Raw genomic sequence first — 23507 nt, 5'->3', positions numbered from 1 at the left:
TATTTCCGTTTCAAAGTCATATATTCACCGATTTCTAAAATTGCTGTTTTCAACAGACACAGAAGGGAACGCCTTTGCTGACTTTGCTGAAAGACCCATACATCCTGTTTGCTTCAGGTAAATTCAATCCTTAATTTATTGTGGCTTTCAAGAAATTACAAGAACTAGCAACGGTACCCGCCCTACGTGCGGGGCTTCAATTGGGAGGCCCAAATGAAAAGGCAAAATATCAGAAATTGAAGGCTTTTTTTATTTTAAACGATTTATATAAACATCCGTTAAAGTCTAGGCAAGAAATTCAAAAATGTGCTTATTTAAGCTGCATGAGGCATTTTTGAGGAAAAGCAAACAAATAGGTTTTTCTGAAAGGGATTTTCGTGCTGAATATGAATATGTTGTTTGTGTTTCCCAAAATTGCCTAATTAGGTCATTAATTAAGGTCAAAAGTCAATAAGTGCAAAATTCAAGTTTTCACAGAAATTATTTTATTTTTAATATTCAATACAGTGGCGAAAAAGTTTATCGAGTATCTATCATATTAAGCCATATATCGTATGTCAAAGATTTGAATTTAATGGAAAATGTGAGAAGTTCGCTGTTCGCTGTTCATGGTAAGAATTGTGGTACATGTGATAGGGACATGTGATATGTTCACATGTGATATGTTCGTGAGATGTGATATCACAAGTGATATCATGTGATATCACATGAGATGTGATATCACAAGAACATGTGATATGTTCGCTGTTCAGTAAAGCTGTTCAGTAAATGTCAGGCACCAGAATCAATGCCACCATCCAGTGATGCTGCACATCACCATATACATTATACAGCGTGCAAATTACCAGAGCTTCATATGGAGAGAAGCGTGCAATCCAAACCCAGTAATTCCTTCCCCAATGGACTCTGCTGGATGGAAGTTGGCTGATGGTCTTCTCTCACCGGTGCTCACATCTTTACCCCCTATCCCAAAAGCATGCAAGGACATTGTACAGTGTGGCTGTACCAAGGGTTGCACCAGTGATAGGTGTTCGTGCAAGAAATGGGATTTGAAGTGTACGGACGCATGCAAATGCAGTGACTCGGAGACTGTAACATGCAAAAACAAGACTAAATAACGCCAATGCTGGGATATTGCCACAATACGGTTATTTGACACTTCATCAGTGTTGGTTTAAGGGGGTGAAATATAAATATAAAATATAGAAATTTAAAAAAGGTGACATATTCCTTTCTAATATATTGTTAGATATATTGTTGTCATATATAGAGAGGAACCAAAATCAGTTTTGGTGGCCTACGTTGGAAAAAAGACAAATCCATGCGACCAAAATTGAACTGTTATTGAGATATTGGCAATTGAACCGTTATTGAGATATTGGCGATAGAATCAAGAATTCCTATCATATTTTTCATTTAATTTGAATATTCGGCACATAATATGACGTTTAATTTGAATGATATGTAGAAAATTCTTGTAAATTCATCTAGGGGACGTCAAATAGGACCTTACGAAATAGGACCTTCGCATTTTGTACTAATTAACCCGTGACCCTAATTGGTGGCTAATTCTGCAAATTTCGCAAAACAAACAACAAAGTCTCATTCCCCTGAATCTAGACAATGATGCTATGCCATATACTCTTTTCACTGGTGCATTTTGACATGAAACATCAAAGGGAAATCGACTGACATGGCACTCCGTAGAAAGGTCAACCGTTACGGAGATATTCTCCATAGAAGTGAAATTTTCTTTCACATTTTCCATTAAATTCAAATCTTTGACATGCAATGTATGGCTTAATATGATAGATATTGGAAAATCTTTTTTACCACTGTATTGAATATTAAAAATAAAACAATTTCTGTGAAAACTTGAATTTTGCACTTATTGACCTTTGACCTTAAATAATGACCTAATTAGGCAATTTTGGGAAACACAAACAAGATATTCATATTCAGCACAAAATTCCCTTTAGGAAAAACCTATTTGTTTGCTTTTCCTCAAAAATGCCTCATGCAATCACATTTGCTGGAAATTGAACCAGTCTATTAAATCATATCACATGCAAATCATCAAAATCTAAACAGTATTTGTAGAATTTCAATAAAAGCCACATCACTGTTCATATCGGTAAATATTATTCCATCGTGTTTGGAAAAACTGTAAAATTGGAAAATTGGAAAAATTGGAAATTGGAAAAATTGGAAAATTGGGGAAACAATATAGTCTATTTTACTCCAGGGGGTCCCAGGATTACCCACCCAAAATTTCGCTGCGATCGGTTCAGCCGTTTTTGCAGTACCTGGGAACAGACGGACAGACAGACAGACAGACATTTGGTGAATTATAGTAAGATAACCACACTGTGGTCACAACCTGTGACAAAATCCGGTAACGGACCGATTGGTAAACGTGCATTTAAAGCACTCTTAAAAGGTGAACAGCACAATTCAGAAACACAGATTTCATGCGCAATAAAAAAAATTAACTCGACACCTCTTATCCATGTCAGCATCCACCACAGATATATCAGAACGAGCTGATTCGGCACACAGTCATGGATTGCTTCACCCAATATAGGGCCGTTCAAAAATTACATAACGCTATTTTTAAAGAAATTTGCGTAATGTAACACTTGATTACCATGCATTCTGATGGACTGTGCATTCTGACAGGCTTGATTAAACCTTACTATTATTTGTCATAATGTTTAGATTTTTTTGGGGTCCCTCATCGTGAATAACACCCAATCCAAACAAAGCCAACAGTTTTAGAAAATTGCATAATGTAACACTTGAATACATAACATAACACTTGATTACCGTGAGTTCTGATGTGCTGTGTGTTCTAACGGGCCTGATTAAATCTTCCTATTATTTGATATACCAGTGTGACACAGCGCACTATGCGCGCCTCACCACAGGTCATTTCAGAGGGATAGGCATCTTTGACCATTTCAGTGTATTTTGGGTCTTTTGGGTCTTCATTGTGTTTTGGGTCTTCAGGGCCATTTGGGTCTTCAGAGTCTTTTGGACCCTCTGGGCCTTTAAGGGTATTTTGGATATTTGGGGTGTTTTGGGTCTTCGGGGTCTTTTGGGTCTTCGGTGTCTTCAGGTGCTTTTGGGTCTTAAGAGTCTTTTGTTTTCTCTGGGTCTTTAAGAGTCTTTGGGGTATTTTGGTTCTTTGGGGTATTTAAGGGTATTTTGGGTCTAAATGGTCTTTAAGGGTCTTTGGGATCTTCAGGGATTTTTGGGTCTTCAGGTTGTTTTGGGTCTTTGGGCTCTTTTGGGGCTTTGGTGTCTTCAGGGGATTTTGGGTCTTAAGGGTCTTTTGGTTCATCTGGGTCTTTTGAGTCTTTGGGGACTTTTGGGTCTTCAGGGACATTTGGCTCTTCCATGTATTTTTGAGTCTCAGGGCCTTCAAGGGTATTTTGGGTCTTTGGGGTGTTTTGGGTCTTCAGGGTCTTTGGGGTCTTTGGGGTCTTTGGGGTCTTCAGGGTATTTTGGGTCTTCGGGGTATTTTGGGTCTTCCAGGTCTTTTGGGTATTCAGGGTATTTTGGGTCTTCAGGGTATTTTGGGTATTCAGGGTATTTTGGATCTTCTAGGTCTTTTGGTTCTTCAGGGTATTTTGGGTCTTCAGGGTATTTTGGGTCTTCAAGGTCTTTTGAATCTTCTGGGTCTTCAGGGTATTTTGGGTCTTCTGGGTCTTTTGGGTCTTTGTAATGTTTTGGGTATTTGGGGTGTTTTGGGTCTTCGGGGACATTTGGGTCTTCATGGTCTTTTTGAGCCTCATGGCCTTCAAGGGTATTTTCGGGTGTTTTGTGTCTTCGGGGTATTCAGGGTATTTTGGGTCTTCAGGGTCTTTAAGGGTCTTTGTGGTCTTCTGAGTGTTTGGGTCTTGAGGGTGTTTTGGGTCTTCGGGGTCTTTTGGGTCTTCAAGGTATTTTGGGTCGTCCAGGTCTTTTCGGTCTTCAGGGTATTTAAGGGTCTTTGTAGTCTTCAGGGTGTTTTGGGTCTTCTGGGTATTTTGGGTCTTCTGGGTCTTTTGGGTATTCAGGGTATTTTGGGTCTTCTGGGTCTTTTGGGTGTTTGCAGTGTTTTGGGTCTTCAGGGTCTTTAAGGGTCTCTGTGGTCTTCTGAGTGTTTTGGGTCTTTGGGGTGTTTTGGGTCTTCAGGGTGTTTTGGGTCTTCGGGGTGTTTTGTGTCTTCGGGGTGTTTTGGGTCTTTGGGGTCTTTAAGGGTCTTTTTAGTCTTCATTGTGTTTTGGGTCTTTGGGGTGTTTTGGGTCTTTGGGGTGTTTAAGGTCTTTGGGGTGTTTTTGTTCTTCGTGGTCTTCAGGGTCTTTTGGGTATTTAAGGGTATTTTGGGTCTTCACGGGTCTTTGTGGTCTTAAGGGTCTTGGGGTAATTAAAGGGTCATCAAAGGTCTGAGGGGTCTCAGCAGTCTAAACGTAATTATTAGGGTTAATTCAGAGGGTGTTACTTTTGTTTGAAGAAGAAGAAGACGTTTGCGTCACATATAAACAAACATACATAACGACATAACCATATACATTTGCTCTATTATAGTGAATATGATATATGAATAAGGCTTACGATATAGTGTCATTCCTTGAACACGATCAATGGACTCCCCAATATTCACTGTGTTCACGGTTTGAATTACGCTGAGGTGATGTGGAGGCGTTTCGTTGATATGGATAATGCTTATGATATAGTGTCTGTGTACCCAGAGGTAAAATGTCCAGTGTACCCTGAAGTGATGTGAACGGAGTCGGCAAGCACGATATGTTCCTGGGTGTCATGAGTTATCCACCGATTGCGTATCACGTCAACCAGTCAAGTCAAAAGAAAACAAAGCGCATCCAGAGGTGTGGGAAAATAACGTCAGGCGGGAGACCAAAGCTGAAATTGGAAAAACAACATAGCCTATTTTACTCCACGGGGTCCCAGGATTACCCACCCAAAATGTCGTTGCGATCGTTTCAGCCGTTTTTGCGGTACCTGGGAACGGACGGGCAGACAGACGGACGGACATTTGGTGAATTATAGTAAGATCATTAGATGTTTTTGATGCCCTCAGCGTGAATAACACCTGACCCAAACAAAACCAGTGGAAATTTGATGCAACAAACCCCGGCAGTGTATTAATCAGCATAAGCCTATAGGCCTAATGTGTTAGGCCCACCAGAAAACCAGGATGGTGGAAATATAATTTTGTCTGAGGCTTTGGATGCCAACTTTGAAATGAGGTGACACATTACGTTTTGTATCACACTGATATGCCGTATCTGCGTCCGGACCTTAACCAAAATCTAATCAGCTGGTTATTGTCACCGACCTAATTAATCCACCAAGTTTTGTCATAATCCGTCCACAACTTTTTGAGATATAGTGCTATATAATCTTTTTGGAACCATCTCTCAATGGTGAATAGTAACTTTAAAAAAATTTTAAAACATTCTTGTATCTGGTTACTGATCTTCACGGAAATCGAATCGATTTGTCTTGGTCACACATCAAATCTGTCCACTAACTTTCATCCGAATCCATCCGTTCATCACTTTTTTGTGAAATCGTGCTACATACGCTTTTTTGCCCTATCTCTCAATGGTGAAAAATCTCTTTAAAAAAAACTCTAGTATCCGGATCCGGATCTTCACCATATTTGAATCGGTTTCCCCTTGTCGCACACCCAACTTGTTCACCAAATTTCGTCCGAATCAGTCCACAAGTTTTTGAGATATCCTGTTCAAAGACATACGGACAGGGATGAAAACAACCTTGGTCCACCTTTTGAGGTGGAGTTCATTAAACTTCAAACATAAGTACCAAATGTGTGGTTTACATCCATCCATACATAAATACAAACATACAAGCATACATGCATACACTACCGGTCAAAAGTTTTAGAACACCTCCATTTTTCCAGGTTTTATTGAAATTTACGCAGTTTAATGTCTCAATGCACTCTGAAATTAAGCATAGAACAAATAAACAATTGGAGTTAAAAAACGAAATCATAGAAACATTTTGTTTAACAAAATTTTATTTATATTTTTGACTCAGCAAAGTAGCTACCTTTTGCAGATATAACCACCGAACACACTCGTGGCATTCTTTCTACAATGGAAATCAAATATTGTTCGGGGCGTTCTTTCCAACACTGTTGCAGAAGTTCCCACAAATATGTTGCACTTGTAGGTTGCTTTGCTTTCACCCTTCTGTCCAGTTCATCCCAAACCAGCTCGATGAGGTTTAAGTCTGGAGACTGTGCTGGCCATTTCATGATATGAAGCCTACGGTCTTGTTCTTTTCCTCGAAGGTAGTTTTGACATAGCCTGGAGGTCTGTTTAGTGTCATTATCTTGCTGTAGAACGAACCCCTGACCAACTAGGCATATACCAGAGGGTATTGCACGGCGCTGCAAAATGCTGTGGTAGCCCTTTTGGTTCAGGGTGCCAGTCACTTTGTCCAAGTCGCCGACTCTGGATCCAGCAAAAGAGCCCCAGACCATCACGCTTCTTCTGCCATATTTGACAGTTGGTGTCACACACTGAGGAACCATCCTTTCACTTATTCGACGGCATACAAAAACCCTGCGTGATGAACCAAAGATTTGAAATTTTGATTCATCGGTCCATAAGACCTTCCAGTCTCCAGTCGGCCACTGGCGGTGCTTCATGGCCCAGGAAAACCTCTTTTTCTTATTTTGCCATCTTAGCAATGGCATTCTTACTGTCACTCGACCTGTCAAACCTGCAGCTCGAAGTCTTCTCTTCACAGTTCAAACTGAGACTTGCTTACTTCGACCAGTGTTAAGCTGTGCTTGAAGCTGCTGTCCTGTGAGCCGCCTATCACGCAAGCTGTAGACTCTCAGAAACTTGTCTTCTGATTCTGTTGTGGCTTTGGGTCTGCCAGACCTCTTCCTGTCAGAGTTTCCTCCAGTTTCCAACACACTACTTCCTGCAGTGCAATATTGTCCAAATAATGCTTCAGAGGGTGTAATAACAGTCTGTTCCAATACTGCTTTTATACAGACAGGGAGTTTGTAATCAAGTTGGAGAGATCTCGCGAGATCTTGTCGGGGAGGTCACGGTTTTTCCAAGCTGTCCACGATCTTCACGCACACTCGAATTTAAGTAAATGTTCACAATTGTATTTTTGTCGAAACTGTATTCATCTTACGTGTGTGTACCTATAGTGTGTCCCGAGGAATATTCTCGGTGTTAATCTTTCATACCTGCATAAAATAGTCGAGTATTTCGTGCCGCGTTATTTGCGCCCTAGTTCTTTAAGCTTCCTACCTGGAGGCTTTGTTTTCTCTCAGAGGTCGATTGTGGTCCTTCTACTCTCGTTCTCTCAGTTTTTTCACAGTCTTTTCACCCCATACTTCCTTGTTTAAAGTCTTAACTAAAAAAAAACAAAAAAAACAAAAACATTTCCTTCTTTGTTCTTTTCGTTAGTTCGTTCTTTGACCACGTGTTTCACCCTCATTTCACCCCCATTTTCACCCCATTCCCCAGATCGTTTTCACTGTTCAATTTAAAAGTGCTTAAACTTTCCTTCCACCTTTTGCCCTGTTCACGTGAATCGTGGTTGTCCCTCTAGGCCCTCTCCCCGTTGGTATTTTTGTGAATATAAGATTGTTCTTCACGGTTCTGTTTAAATATGTTTAAATTTTCCCCTGCTGTTTTATTCAGTGTTATATTACAACACGCTGTTTTTCTTCCTATTTAAAAGGCTCTTTTCTATTTCCTCTTCAACTCATTCCACTTAAAAAAAAAAATTCAATCTCTTATAATTCTTCATCACTACATGCTCTAAATTCACATTCATTCCAACCCTCCTCCATAGTTTTAAACGGATCGCTAACTTGAAAATCACAATAAACCCAATTTGTTATAAATGTTCATCTTTCATGAATCATCCACTTTCTAAACTCCCCCCTTGCCCCTCCCCCCAAATCTCTCCCATTGCCCTCCCCTCCTAAACTCCCGCCTTGCCCCTCCCCTCCTAAACTCCCCCCTCACCCCTCCCCTTCAAAATTCCCCCCCAACCGCTCCCCTTCAAATCTCCCCCCTACCATCCCTCTCCAATTCTCCCCCCTCCCCCCTCCTCCTCAAAGCTGCCTCCTCCCCACTTCGTCTCCCTTCTATCTCATACCTCCACCTCCCCCAACCTTCTACTTTCCTCTGCCCCCCCCCCCTCAAACAACCCCTCACTGTGCCTCATCCCATCACCATCAAACCTTTCATCCTCCGCATCCTTCCCTTTCTTGTGACTCTTCTGTAATCTCTGACACACTATCAACTGCTCTCCCTACCTCCCCCTCTCATCCTTCATCTGACCCAACCACTCCCCTCCCCAGTCCTGCACCCGATGCTCCCCCTCTCTCCTCATTAACGGTATGGACCTCAAACATCCGGGGCCTTCACTCAAACCTGATTGACCTCTCCATACAGGTTGCTTCTGACAAACCAGATGTAATCTGCTTAACAGAAACTTTCCTCCTTCAAGATGTCTCTGATTCCTTAATATCTCTTCCTGGTTACTCCCTCCTCTGGTATGATAGACCTGAGCCTCGTCCTGGTGGTGGGGTTGCTATCTTTATCAAAAACTCTCTTCCTCACTATCCTTGCACTGCCCTCTCTCCACTCCACCCCCAGGAGTACCTCTGGCTACGGCTTCCTCTCTGCTCCCACCTTTTGTTCATATGTGTTCTGTACCATCCTCCAAACAGTGATGACTCCATTTACATTTTGCTGTCTGACAACATGGACCAACTTCTATCAACTCATCCAAATTCTCTCTTCCTCATATGTGGTGGCTTCAACTGTCATAATGCCAGCTGGCTGGGTGTGGGTTCCTCTCTCACCAGCCATGGCACCTCAGCAAAGGACTTCTGCGACTCATTGGGACTGACACAATCTGTCAATTTCCCGACCTGGATCTCAGTCAATGGAGTATCTTCTCTTCTAGACTTGGTGCTCTTCTTCTGCTCCAATCGGTTCTTCTGATCATGTGCTTGTTAAAGTGGACATCTCTCTGGCCATTCTCAGAGAGGCTCCTCAGTGCCGACGAGTCTGGCATTTCACTCAGGCTGACTGGCACGGTCTGCAAACAGCCATCAATCATCTGGACTGGTCTCCCATCTCTACTGCCTCTGACATCAATTCTTCCTGGGAATTCTTCCAAAGCAAACTGCTCTCTCTCATGCACAGATTTATCCCATCTTGTCTTCAGTTGTCTTACCCTTCCTCACGTCCATGGTACACTGAATCTTGTGGTGAGGCAGTTGCCCTGAAACAACTTGCCTTTGCCTCTTGGAAGGCAAATCCAACTGAAGGCAATCTCAGTTCCTTCCACCAAGCTCGGAACAAGTGTTTGTCTACCCTCAGGAGTGCCACCAAGCACTATCTCTCCACACTCAAGAATGAACTCTCAAACCTGTCTCCTTCCTCCAAATCCTGGTGGCGTCTGGTCAAATCTGTTTCTGGTGTTTGTTCCCCCTCCATCCCCTCCCTTACATCAAATGGCGACACAGTTGACACCGCACGTGACAAAGCCGAATGCCTCAACTCTGTGTTTGCCTCAAAATCTTGTGTCCAAAACCCATCTCTCTCTGTTCCCACCTTACCCAGTCGAACCCAACTGCTCCTGGACTCTGTGTCCTTCTCGACTGACAAGGTGGAGAAGTTTTTGTGAAACCTCGACTCTGATTCTGCAACTGGACCAGACGGCATCAGCCCACGGGTCCTAAAATCCTGCTCTTCTGCTCTATCTCACCCTCTCTCTGTTCTTTGCACCCTCTCTTTTGCTCAAGGTCATCTGCCAGCATCTTGGAAATCAGCAAACATTACCGCTTTACACACAAAATGTGCAAAAACAGATCCTTGCAACGACAGACCAATCAGCCTGCTCCCAATTATCAGCAAAGTCTTGGAATCCATCAATGCTTTGGATATCAAATCCTTCCTCTTCTCCAATGGTTTGATCTCCGATCATCAATTTGGATTCAGATCAGGTCATTCTACTCTGGACATGTTGCTTCTGCTGTCTCAACAATGGATGGAGGTCCTCAATGCCAAACAGGAAATCAGAGCTGTCTCCCTTGACATATCGCGTGCCTTCGATACAGTCTGGCACCCTGCTCTGATCACCAAACTCTCCTCCTATGGTATCCATGGAACTCTCCACGCATGGCTTGCGGACTTCCTCTCTGGTCGTAGTCAACGTGTGGCCCTGAATGGATTTCTCACATCTCCCCTTCCTGTTCTGGCTGGAGTTCCCCAAGGTAGAGTTCTGGGCCCTGTGCTATTTCTGGTCTTCATCAATGATCTCACCGAATCTCTGGAAAATCCTCTCTATCTCTTTGCTGATGACTCCACTCTCTGCCGCTCCATTCCTCATCCCTCAGATCGGCAGTCTGCAGCACCCCCCCCCCCCCCCCCCACTCTCGACAGACCTGGACCAAATCACAGACTGGTCAAACAAGTGGATATGTCTTTCAATCCTGACAAATGTCACACTCTTACTATGTCTCTCCGAAAGGACCGACTGGAAAACCTTCCCATCTACTTTCTCAACAATCCTCTCCAAGAAGTTCTGTCGCTCAAGCTTTTGGGTCTCAATGTCTGCGATGATCTTTCTTGGGAAAACCACATTTCCAAGCTGGCCGCCAAAGCCAGTCGCCGAATGGGCATCCTCCGTCGTGCGAAGTCCTTCCTTGGCACACCTGAGCTCCTCACCACATGCAAGGCTTTCATCCGCAGCTCAATGGAATACTGTTCCCCCCTGTGGGCTGGTGCTCCTGCCTCACACCGAGCTCGGCTTCACACTGTTGAAACCAAAGCCTTCAGAATCATTGGAATCTCCTACGATGAAGCTAACTCCGAGGGCCTTTCACTCACTCACCTCAGGCAGGTTGGTGGTCTTTCTGTCTTCTACCGACTCCTCTCCGGCCTTGCTCCCCCAGCTCTCTCTGTGCCCTGTCCCCCAAATATTACTACAGGTCGCACAAGATCTGCCAGCAACCCTCTTATGGTTAAACTGCCAACATATAGGCTCTCTGCTCACCTTCACTCTTTCATTCCCCTTTTCTCCCACCTCTGGAACAAACTCCCCCACTCCCTTCAATCCCACTCCTCCCTCCAGGTCTTTAAAACAGATGTTCACCACCATCTCTCATCTTCCCCATCCAAAACCTTGATCTTTTCTACCCCTGCTAATTCACCCCAGATGCACTTTTTTGAAATTCCAACTTCTTTCCTGGAAGACCTTGCAGTGTCCACAAGTTTTCTACCTCTCCCACCTCCCCCCAAGCCCTCTCCCTCCCTCAGTTCTCTCGATGTCCCTGCTCTCAAATGTTGTGTTTGTGTCCTTCCTCCTCTCTCCCAATCTTGTCTACCGCTCCCCTTATTTTGTGTTTTATGTGTCTGTTTGACTTTTTGTGTGATTAATGTTTGCTCTTTCACGAGCCTCGAACTTGTATACAAAAAAACAAAAAAACAAAAAAGTAATCAGCAGAGGTTGGGACACCTGTAGGAATTGTTTGCATCAACTTTCAAGGCTCAATTTACTTACATTGCTGCAGAACAGCTGTAAGTTGTTAACCCATTACTTGTTCCCTGAAGAAGGCCTTTTTTTTTTTACAATATAACTGTGCAATTTACATTATTTTCCCGTTTTTGCCATACGAAACTTTTTTTTAAAACTTGGAGCAGTTTACTGCTTACCTTTGTACCATTTCAGGTTATTCACTGGACATTAAACTGAGTAAATTTCAATAAAACTGGAAAAATTGAGGTGTTCTAAAAGTTTTGACCGGTAGTGTACATATATAGAGAACATACAGGGTTATGATTGCTTGTTCCCACAGCAAAATATCCCAGTGGATGTTTTCTTGTGCAAAGCTGTCTGAGTGGCTATGTCTATGAGTTAATCGACTTTCATAATCTGAGCCATTTTCAACATTGTTTGTGTGGTGTAAATATATATTTTGCATCGCATTCAGCCATTTTCAACAAAGTAAATATGTAGCAGTTTGTTTCAAGCATTACTCATTGGATAGTTTCACAACTTTTTTAATCTGAAAAGAAAATGTATTTTTTTAAACTTGTCTATGCTATGTTTTGAAAGCATATAAAGGGAGTACAATGTATATTTGATTCTACAGGAGCCTTGTGCATTGGGAACATGGCTATTGGTGTGGCCGAAGCAATAATCCCCATCTGGATGTTGAGAACGATGTGTTCCACAGATTGGGAGCTTGGTAAGTTCTCACAAATGCTCAAATATAATTATCTCACCTTCTACTATCTCCACCTGAAAATATCTCCCTGGATTTTTTTTTAATGTGGTTCGGTTTCTGGCTCAGTCTCAACATAGAACTGTCTTTTATTTACAAGCGACTTCTAGAGCTAGGATTAACTTCTCGGGTCGAGAGACAGAAGTGTGGATAAGCTTGCTCCTCTTGTAATGTTACCAGTGTCGAGACATCCCAATGGAAATAGTATCCAGTTGAAATCGATGTGGGAGATGTATCCCCAGCTAGCGGGACTATCCACTTAAATGTAGCTGCTGCTGTTGTTGTGAGGCCTAGTGGTGACAATGGAAGACATGCTTGATGACAAAACATTTGTTGGAGCTTGGCACTCTCAAGGCCAAGAAAAGATTGGCAGACATGAGGTAGGGTTTGCCGCTCACACATGCTCAAAGTGAGGAGTTGAGGTCCTTCATCAGTGAGTACCAAGCTGTGTTTACAGATTTCCTGGAGAACACGACCATAATCCGTCATCACATTAACATGATTACAAGTGGGACTGTTTGGTCAAAACACTGCACAATACCATAGTGTTAGGGAGTTCCATATTCATGGTACTTCCAAGTTTATGAAGATTCCATTTAGGATGATGAATTTGGAAGCTACTCTCATTGTGGGTGCTAGCCAGATAAGATCGCATCTGGCCTTTATCCTTACTCATACATGTATATATTTTCATGATTTGGTTGTGTTGGAGCTGTTTCATACTTGCAAATTGCTTGATTGGATGGAAAATGGTGATGGCTGTACTATTCTGATCCATACTCATGCTTGGAGTCTTCATGTTCAGACTATTTGGGAGTTATTCCGAAGAATATCTGTCTAATGGCTGGACCATCAACGTGTGATCAGGAAGGACAACCTGAGATTTTGGGGGCCACCAAATGGAACGTGGCTTACGAAGCCTTCATGACGACAATGTGAAAAGATCAAGGACCATGGCCCATAACCAAGGAGGTATAGTCATTTGTGGGCCTGACCAGCTACAACAGGGATTAGATCCTTAATTATGTGGCAATAGATGTGTCACCTAGCAAGGAGAGTCAACCCAGGATGTTCGTATGGAGGAATGGTCTGGAGAAGGCCAAAACATCCTTAAAACAACTCACCAACAAGAAAGAGCAATCAGAGATTGCAAACCCTTGCTAGGATGTATTTTCAGTGGTTTTTAAGGCTTTTGTGTTAAAACAAATATGGCGGCCGAACCACGTGACCGATGACGTCGTCATTATTTTTTTTCTAAACGAATTTATTCCTACATTATGCTCAAGAAATTTCATCTTTATCAGATGAAGTTTTGTATTTGTCGAATTATGATGTCATAATAGAGGCACCTATGACAACATCATTAACATATTTTATTCCGCATGGAGAGTTCTTTACAATGAGTCATGTCTCAATTCTTTCTATTCAGCGCTTTCGGAGATATAGAGGTGCAAACCTTTTCGATTTTTCCAAGATGGCGGCCAAACCATGTGACCTATGACGTCATAATTATCATTAAAAATTCTACCCGTGGAGTTGCACCTATGGTGAAAATTTCCTGTCAATCGGACAAATGGTTGTAGAGAAAATCATATTTATTCTGTGCAGACAAACAAACAAACAGACACACGGACTCAAATGCAATACCCTCTCCTCAGGCGAGGGTAGCAAACCCACCTTGAGACTACATGACCCAAATAAGCCATTTATGCTCAAGACCGATGCTTCAGGCATTTGCATTGGAGCTGCTTTTTCAGCAAGATGAAGGCAAATTCTTCTCTTTGAGTTTTGTGACCAAGAGGCTGAAGGATCGAAATAACTATTCAACCATGGAAAAGGAAAGACTTGCTTTTGTGGAGGTAGCATTGGCAGATTTTGTCTGTATCCCTATGGTACTGAACTTATTTTACAAACTGATCATCAGCCATTGCTGTACATGGATAAGTCAGTTTCTCAATGATAGAATCATGAGACGGGCCATGTTTCTGCAGAACTATCGGTTTAAGATCGATGTGATCAAGCGGACAATGTTGGGGCTAATTACTTGAGCAAGGTTGTTTTCACCAAAACTACATAACGCCACAATGTGTCAAACCCACCTAATCCCAGGCTAACCCCCATCAAATACAATCATTTGTTTCATCACAGATTTTAAATAGCATATTTCTGTAACTGTATTAGAACCTGCACTCGACAATTGTGATATGAAAAAGCATTTAACTATGTTTGTGGCTGAACCAGTTTGGATAAATTACAAAAACAATGCGTTACTCAGAGCCAAATTCCACATTGTGATTTTTCTATAATGCAAACGTGTTCACAATTACAGGCCTCCATCAAATTAAAAGGGGTGCAGTTTTGTTAGCCGCGTCGCAGACGCTGGTCATAGAGTGCCCTCTGCTGTTGTTGTTGTTCTTCTTCTTGTTCTTCTTGTTCTTCTTGTTGTTCTTGCAGAGAAGACAAAACTTCAAAGCTCCACCCATTCTGGGAACCATAGCTCCACCCATTTTGGGAGAGGCTTCATATAAACAAATATCCACCATTTTATTAACTCGCATAGCTTTGAGGCCTGTTTTGTAGGCCTGTGGTGTCTTCCTCTCTCACACAGTTTTATTTCAAATCAAATTCGATATATAATTTCATTTTTCACAGTCGCTAACATAGTTTTAGACTCGGTTGAAAAAAAACGGGAAGAAAATCTGATGAAAGTTGCCCTTTATAGAACGAAATGAATTCTCAAAGGCCTGTAACTTCAAGTCCATTGAGATATTTATTTTTTTAATTGCGGCATGGTCAGTCATACACCGCCCGAAATAACAGACGGGAAAATGCCGAGATATATTAAAAATTCGTCCATTTGATTACAATCGTCACGATGAAATATTTAATTTATACGTCGTCACAATAATGTGGAGAGGAGCAAAGCTTCGTTCACGTGTCGCCACACACGGGAAATTGCCGAGATATATATATTTTCAATCGCGGCATGGTCAGTCATACACCGCCTGAAATAACAGACGGGAAAATGCCGAGATATATTAAAAATTCGTCGCCACACACGGGAAATTGCCGAGATATATTTTCACTTTGCACAAAAATAACATCAAGTAATGGAATCAATAGGAATGTCCTGTGCCTATAACATCGACGTTATAGGCACAGCTGCATCTAGGCATTGTGTAACATCGACGCGGCTTTTGTTTTAATTAAAACTTTTTGTACTTGTTCTTTGTAGAATACTTATTGAACAGTTTTATTGAGTTGACAGATGAATTATTAGCTTCATAGAACATCCTGTACCAAAAGTACATAATGTTACAATGTTTCAAACCCACCTAACCGCATCAGTGACAATTAAAATACAATCATTTGTTTCATCACAAATTGTTTATTTCAAACAGCAGATATCTGTAACTTTAGTATAACTTGCACTAGACAATTGTGATATGAAAAAGCATTTAGCTACGTTTATGGCTCAAACAATTTTGGAGAATTTACAAAAACAATGTGTTACTCAAAGCGAAATTCCACATTGTGATTTGACCCTGTAATTTAAACATGTTCTCAATTACAGGCCTCCTATATCAAATTGAAAGAGGTGCAGGCTTGTTCTTTGCAGAATGCTTATTAAGCAGTTTTGTTGAGCTTACAGATGAAATATTAGCTTCGTACGACATCCTGAACCAAAATTACATCATGTTGCAATGTTTCAAACCCACCTAACCCCACCCAGGCTAACCCGATAAGTAACAATCCAAATGCAATCATTGGTTTCATCACAAATTGCTTATTTTAACTACGTTTTCCAACACTTTCCAGGTGATGTTTGAATTGCTGATTATTCTCCCTGACGTTTGTTGATGGTTTTGATAAAAACATTTGTAAGATGGAAAAATTTGAATTTTTCTTGACGTGGGAAGTGATGCCACAAATAATTATTTGAGTGACCGTTTGACTGGAGTGTGTTATGTGCAATGTCAACACTTATATATATATTTATATGATTTGATATGGAACGAATATTATATATTACAGAGGAGTTTGTAATGTTTGTTCAGGTTAGACGTTAATTGTAAATGTAGAGTGAGGTAAATATGTGGCAGGTGTCATGCTAAAGTTAAATTCCACATCTTGTTGAAGGTTCGCAAATGTTTATGGAATTTCTGGCTGCTGCAGATACGGAGCGGTTCCTGTAATGAGTGTTTTTTGGCCTAGAGTCATTTATTAAAGCGGCTTCTTGAGGGAGAGGCTCTTGGGAATCTTTGCAAGCTGAGTATGGACATCAGCTTTCAAAGTGGAGGAAAATCAGGAATGCAGAGATAAGAAGAGCCAAATACAGGCAAATCCAGGTTGGTGGTCTTTCTGTCTTCTACCGACTCCTCTCCGGCCTTGCACCCCCAGCTCTCTCTGTGCTCTGTCCCCCAAATATTCCTACAGGTCGTACAAGATCTGCCAGCAACCTTCTTATGGTTAAACTGCCAAAATCAAGACTCTCTGCTCACCTTCACTCTTTCATTCCCCTTTTCTCCCGCCTCTGGAACAAACTCCCCCACTCCCTTCAATCCCACTCCTCCCTCCATGTCTTTAAAACAGCTGTTCACCACCATCTCTTTTCTTCCCCCATCCAAAACCTTGATCTTTTCTACCCCCGCTAATTCACCCCAGATACACTTTTTTGAAATTCCAACTTCTTTCCTGGAAGACCTTGCAGTGTCCATATGTTTTATACCTCTCCCACCTCCCCACAAGCCCTCTCCCTCCCACAGTTCTCTCGATGTCCTTGCTCTCAAATGTTGTGCTTGTGTCCGTCCTTCCCCTTCTCTCCCCATCTTGTCTACCGCTCCCCTTATTTTGTGTTTTGTGTGTCGGCTTGACTTTTTGTGTGATGAATGTTAGCTCTTTCACGAGTCTCGATCTTGGAACCCCCCCCCCCAAAAAAAAAAAATCCTTTTGGTTTGCTCAATGCTTTGTGCAATGCCATGTCGGTATGTTCCTTTGAGTTTATCTTTCCAATAAACTCAAGTTTGGCATCCCCTGGCTGCCGGTTGGAGGTCGATTGATCAAGGCTTGATCTCTGATCATCAATTTGGTTTCAGACCTGGTCACTCTACTCTGGACATGCTGCTTCTGCTTTCTCAGCAATGGATGGAGGTCCTCAACGCCAAACAGGAAATTAGAGCTGTCTCCCTTGACATTTCACGTGCCTTCGATACGATCTGGCACCCCGCTCTGCTCACCAAACTCTCCTCCTTTGGTATCCATGGAAATCTCCACGCATGGCTGGCGGACTTCCTCTCTGGTCGTAGTCAACGTGTGGCCCTGAATGGGTTTCTCTCATCTCCTCTTCCTGTTCAGGCTGGAGTTCCCCAAGGTAGTGTTCTGGGCCCTGTGCTTTTTCTGGTCTTCATCAATGATCTCTCTGACTCTCTTGAAAATCCTCTCTATCTCTTTGCTGACGACTCTACTCTCTGTCGCTCCATTCCTCATCCCTCAGATCGGCAGTCTGCAGCCTCCTCACTCTCTGCAGACCTGGACAAAATCACAGACTGGGCAAACAAATGGAACATGTCTTTCAATCCTGATAAATCTCACACTCTTACGATGTCTCTCCGAAAAGACCGACTGGAAAACCCTCCCATCCACTTTCTGAATAATCCTCTCCAAGAAGTTCTGTCACTCAAGCTTTTGGGTCTCACTATTTGCCATGATCTTTCCTGGGAAAACCACATTTCAAATCTGGCCTCCAAAGCCAGTCACCGAGTGGGCATCCTCCGTCGTGCGAAGTCCTTCCTTGGCACACCTGAGCTCCTCACCACATACAAGGCTTTCATCCGCAGCTCTATGGAATACTGCTCTCCCCTCTGGTCTGGTGCTCCTGCCTCACACCTAACTCGTCTTCACGCTGTTGAAACCAAAGCATTCAGAATCATTGGAATCTCCCGCGATGAAGCTAACTCCAAGGGCCTTTCACTCACTCACCGCAGGCAGGTTGGTGGTCTTTCCGTCTTCTACCGACTCCTCTCTGGCCTTGCCCCCCCAGCTCTCTCTGGGCTCTGTCCCCCAAATATTCCTACAGGTCGCACAAGATCTGCCTGCAACCCTCTTATGGTTAAACTGCCAAAATCAAGACTTTCTGCTCACCTTCACTCCTTCATTCCTCTTTTCTCCCGCCTCTGGAACAAACTCCCTCACTCTCTTCAATCCCACTCCACCTTCCAGGTCTTTAAAACAGCTGTTCACCACCATCTCTTATCCTCCCCCATCCAAAACCTTGATCTTTTCTACCCCCATTAATTTCGGTCCCCTTGTGTTTTATACCTCTCCCCCCCCCCCACCCCCCCTTCCCACGCCTCCTGCCCCCAAGCCCTCTCCCTCCCACACTTCTCCCTGCTCTCAAATGTTGTGGTTGTGTGCTTCCCCTTCTCTCCCCATCTTGTCTTCCGCTCCCTCTTTTTGTATATTTTGTTTGTCTGGTTGATTTGTTTGTGAAATAAATGTTAGCTCTTTCACGAGCCTCGATTCAGTATACAAAAAAAAAAGAAAAAAAAAAAAGGAACATTTGCTTTTTGTGACAGTGCGTTCTCCGAAAGGATGTATTTCGATTTCAACTATTTATTTCAGACTTGGTATTTTGATCCTGTGGAGTGTACATATTGTGAACCTCTGACTGTGAACTGGAATGTGCTCTGTGGATTGGCAAAGCAGAGAAATTCCACAGTCGCGATGGGTTGGGCCAGGAATTTTTGGCCCAGAAATTAAGCACAGTTTAGTGTCATCATACTATAATTCACCAAATATCCGTCTGTCTGTCTGTCCGTCCGTTCGCAGATACCGCAACAACGGCTGAAACGATCGCAACGAAATTTTGGGTTGGTAATCCTGGGACCCCGTGGACTAAAATAGGCTATATTGTTTTTCCAATTTCAGCTTTGGTCTCCCGCCTAACGTTATTTTCCCACACCTCTGGATACTCTTTGTTTTATTTTGACCTTACTGGTTGACGTGAAACACAATCGGTGGATAACTCACGACACCCAAGCACCATATCGTGCTTGCCGACTCCGTTCACATCACTTCAGGGTACACTTGACATTTTACCTCTGGGTACACAGACACTATATCATAAGCATTATCCATATCATATCATATTCATTATGATAGAGCAAACGTATATGGTTATGTCGTTATGTATGTTTGTTTATATGTGACTCAAACGTCTTCTTCTTCTTCAAAAAAATTATCATCCTCTTAATTAACCCTATTAATTACGTTTAGACTGCTGAGCCCCTTCAGACCTTTGATGACCCTTTATTTACCAAAAGACCCACAAGACCACCAAGACCACTGAAGACCCAAAATACCCTCAAAGACCCTGAAGACCCCGAAGACCGAAAACACCCCAAAGACCCAAACTCACAAAAAGACCCTCAAAACCCAAATAACCACGAAGACCTAAAATACTCAAAATAACCTGAAGACCCAAAACACCCTGAAGACCCAAAACACCCCGAAGACCCAAAACACCCTGAAGACCCAAAAGACCTGAAAGACACAAAATACCCTGAAGACCCAAAAGACCCCGAAGACCCAAAACACTCCGAAGACCCAAAACACCCTGAAGACCTGGAAGACCCAAAACACCCTGAAGACCCTAAAGACCCCAAAGACCCCAAAGACCCAAAATACCCTTGAAGGCCCTGAGGCTCAAAAATACCCTGAAGACCCAAATGTCCCCAAAGACCCAAAATATCCTGAAGACTCAAAAGACCCAGATGAAACAAAAGACCCTTTAGACCCAAAATCCCCTGAAGACACCAAAGACCCCAAAGACCCAAAACACCCTGAAGACCCCAAAAAACCCTGAAGACCCCAAAGACCCTTAAATACCCTTTGGACCCAAAATACCCTTAAATACCCTGAAGAACCAAAATACCCCAAAGACTCTTAAATACCTAGAGGAAACAAAAGACTCTTAAGACCCAAATGGCCCTGAAGATGCCAGCCCAAAACACCATGAAGACCCAAAAGATACCAAAATGGTCAAAGATGCCTATCCCTCCGAAATGACGTGTGGTGAGGTGCGTGGAGCGCACCGAGTCACACTCGTTAGACAAATGAATGAATCCTTACATTCCTTCATGGTGTGGAGCTATGCTCGCACGATAAAGCCGGACAAAATGGACGACACCATGAACGAAGTTTCACTGAGCTATTTATTCTAGCTCAACTCGAAAGAACTCAAAAGCACTGAATAGCCCGTTAACACGGGCGGCAATTTATATCAAAAGTTCACCACACAAAAGCCACACCTCTCAGGCGGGGCATGGTATGCAAATAAGTCAGCCACGCCTCTCAACGGGGCGTGGTATGCAAATCGAGGGTCCGCCCGGGCAAGGCAAGTCCGGACACGTCCGGGCGAGTCCGGGCAAGTAACCGCCCACCGGTTACATCATTGGCTGGTGCAAGGTGATTGTGTCATGCTTCCAGTAACCGCTACATGTGCCCCCCCAGAATTAACTTGCACCGGGAGAGTCAGTTTGAGGGGGGTCTTGATGACCCGGCCGAAACGACCCCAAGCGATTCGTGTGGGAGTGGTAGGTGGCGTGGCGGTGAATGGTCGGGCGGGGGGCTTGGTTGATGGGGGACGGCCCCGTCGTGGAGGAAGGGCCAACCATGGAGGTTGGTCGAGGTCCAAATGGGCCGGTTTGAGGCGGTCCACGGAGATGCGGTCCGGTTTGCAGCCGATGTCAATGATGAACGACTTGTCGTCCCTCTTCAGGACCTGGAAAGGTCCATTGTACGGCGGCCGGAGCAGTCCCCGGTGTGCGTCGTTCCGGATAAAAACGTACACCGCAATGCGAAGTGCTGGGGGCCTGTGGGGTCGGGGGCAGCCGTGGTGGGACGTGGGCACGGGGGCAAATCTCCTGGCGGCCTCCTGGAGGACCGAGCGTTGGCGAGCCGTGGACCAGGGGCCGGTAGCGTCAGGGATGAACTCGCCCGGCATGCGCAGTGGCTGGCCATAGACCAGCTCGGCGGTGGAAGCCTGGAGGTCCTCTTTAGGGGCCGTTCGGGGCCCAATAGGACCCACGGGAGCCTGTCGGCCCAACCGTCGTCCTGGAGGCTGGCCCAGAGAAGCGGCCTTCATCGAGCGGTGGAACCGCTCGCACAAGCCGTTGGCTTTGGGGTGGTAGGCCGTGGTGTGGTGTATCTTGACCCCCAAGGCCTGGGCGACCACGCCCCAAAGCTCAGAGGTGAATTGCGGGCCTCTGTCAGAGGAGATGTCCGAGGGGGCGCCGAAATGGGCAATCCAGGTGCCAATGAAGGCCTGCGCCACGTCGGCGGATGTTGTTGATGCCAGCGGGACCGCCTCCGGCCACCTGGTGGTCCTGTCCACCATCGTGAGGAGGTGGGTGAAGCCCCGCGAGGAGGGAAGGGGTCCCACCAGGTCCACATTGACGTGGTCGAAGCACCGCGCGGGCACGTCGAATGGTGCCAACGGGGCCTGGGTGTGCAGGTGGACCTTCGCGCGCTGGCAGGCAACACAGGCATTGGCCCAGTCGCGGACGTCCTTACGGAGCCTGTGCCAGACGAACTTTGCTGCCACGAGCTTCTGTGATGCTTTCCAGCCCGGGTGGGAAAGGCCATGGAGGGCGTCAAAAATGTGCCGCTGCCATCCGGTGGGCACGATGGGGTGAGGTTGGCCCAGGGAAACGTCGCACAGGGGAACTGTGCCTGTGTACTCGAAGGGGACATCGGCCAACCGCAGGCCTGTGTCCGCTGTCTGGAGGGCTTGCACCATGGGGTCGGCGGTCTGGTCGGCCACCATGTGGGTGAAGTCCACACCGAGGTGGATGGCGTTCGTGCCGGACCGGGAGAGGAAATCGGCCACAACGTTGTCCTTGCCCACGACGTGCCGGATGTCATTCGTAAATTCAGACACGGCGGAGAGGTGGCGCTGCTGGCGGGCCGACCACGGCTCTGCAACCTTGGCCATGGCGAAGACCAGGGGTATGTGGTCCACAAACGCCGTGAACGGGCGGCCCTCTAAAAGATGGCGGAAGTGGCGAACGGCCAGGTAAAGGCCGAGGAGCTCGCAGTCGAAAGCGCGATACTTGCGCTCGTTAGGGCGAAGCTGCCGGCTGAAGAAGGCCAGCAGTTGCCAAGCCCCGTTCACCCACTGTTCATGCACGGTGCCCACCGCGTAGTCGGAAGCGTCCGTGGTGAGGGCGATGGGTGCGTCGAGCGCCGGGTGCGCCAGCATGGTCGCATTGGCGAGGGCCAGCTTAGCGCCCGTGAACGCCGCGTCCATCTCTTTGGTCCAGGTGATGTCGTGCTTGGCCGGCCTGCCCCGGAGGGCTTCGTACAGGGGGAGCATGAGTTGGGCGGCGTGAGGCACGAACCGGTGGTAAAAATTTACCATCCCCCAAAATTCCTGTAGGGCCTTGATGGAGCGGGGGCGTGGGAAACTTGTGACTGCCTCCACCTTGGTAGGCAGCGGGACGGCCCCGCGCTTCGTGATGCGGTGCCCCAGGAAGTCGACGGCCGTTACGCCAAACTGGCATTTCGCCAGATTGATGATGAGGCCGTGCTGGCCGAGGCGCTCAAAAAGCGTGCGCAGGTGGATGAGGTGCTCCACCCGGGAAGTGCTGGCGATGAGAATGTTGTCCAAGTAGACGAAAAGGAAGGTGAGGTCGCGCAGCACGCTGTGCATCAGCCGCTGGAAGGCCTGGGCCACGTTCCTAAGGCCGAACGGCATGCGAAGGAACTCGAAGAGGCCAAAAGGTGTAATTACCGCCGTCTTCGGCACGTCGGCCGGCCGGACAGGTACCTGGTGGTAGCCCCGAATGAGGTCGACCTTGGAAAAGATCACCCGCCCCGCCAAACGGGCGGAAAAGTCCTGTATGTGTGGTATCGGGTACCGGTCGGGGGTGGTGGCGTCGTTGAGGCGGCAGTAATCGCCGCATGGTCGCCATCTGCCACCTGGTTTGGGCACGATGTGCAGGGGCGAGGCCCACGTGCTATTCGAGCACCGCACAATGCCCAATCGCTCCAGCACGTCGAATTCCGCCTTCGCCACGGCGAGTTTGGTCGGGTCGAGGCGACGAGCCCTGGTGTAGACCAGTGGACCTGTGGTCGGGATGTGGTGTTCGACGCCGTGTTTGACGGTGACAGCTGAAAACATCGGCTGCGTGAG

General features: G+C 45.2%; 1 protein-coding gene across 3 annotated transcripts in view; it reads left to right on the top strand.

The window, feature by feature from the left end:
- Positions 1–23507, top strand: part of LOC137420908 (synaptic vesicular amine transporter) — a 335648-nt gene that overhangs the window by 227549 nt on the left and 84592 nt on the right. For all 3 annotated transcript variants that reach the window (XM_068106409.2, XM_068106410.2, XM_068106408.2), the window contains 2 exons: positions 57–117; positions 12182–12277. In XM_068106409.2, coding sequence (XP_067962510.2) covers positions 57–117; positions 12182–12277 — 157 coding nt within the window. The remainder of the gene's footprint in view (positions 1–56; positions 118–12181; positions 12278–23507) is intronic.

The sequence above is a fragment of the Myxine glutinosa genome, chromosome 2 (genome assembly GCF_964187855.1).
Source record: "Myxine glutinosa chromosome 2, kmMyxGlut1.1, whole genome shotgun sequence".
NCBI lineage: Eukaryota > Metazoa > Chordata > Myxini > Myxiniformes > Myxinidae > Myxine > Myxine glutinosa.
Note: the sequence above shows the minus strand (reverse complement) of the source record. Positions and strands in the feature narration are given on the sequence as shown.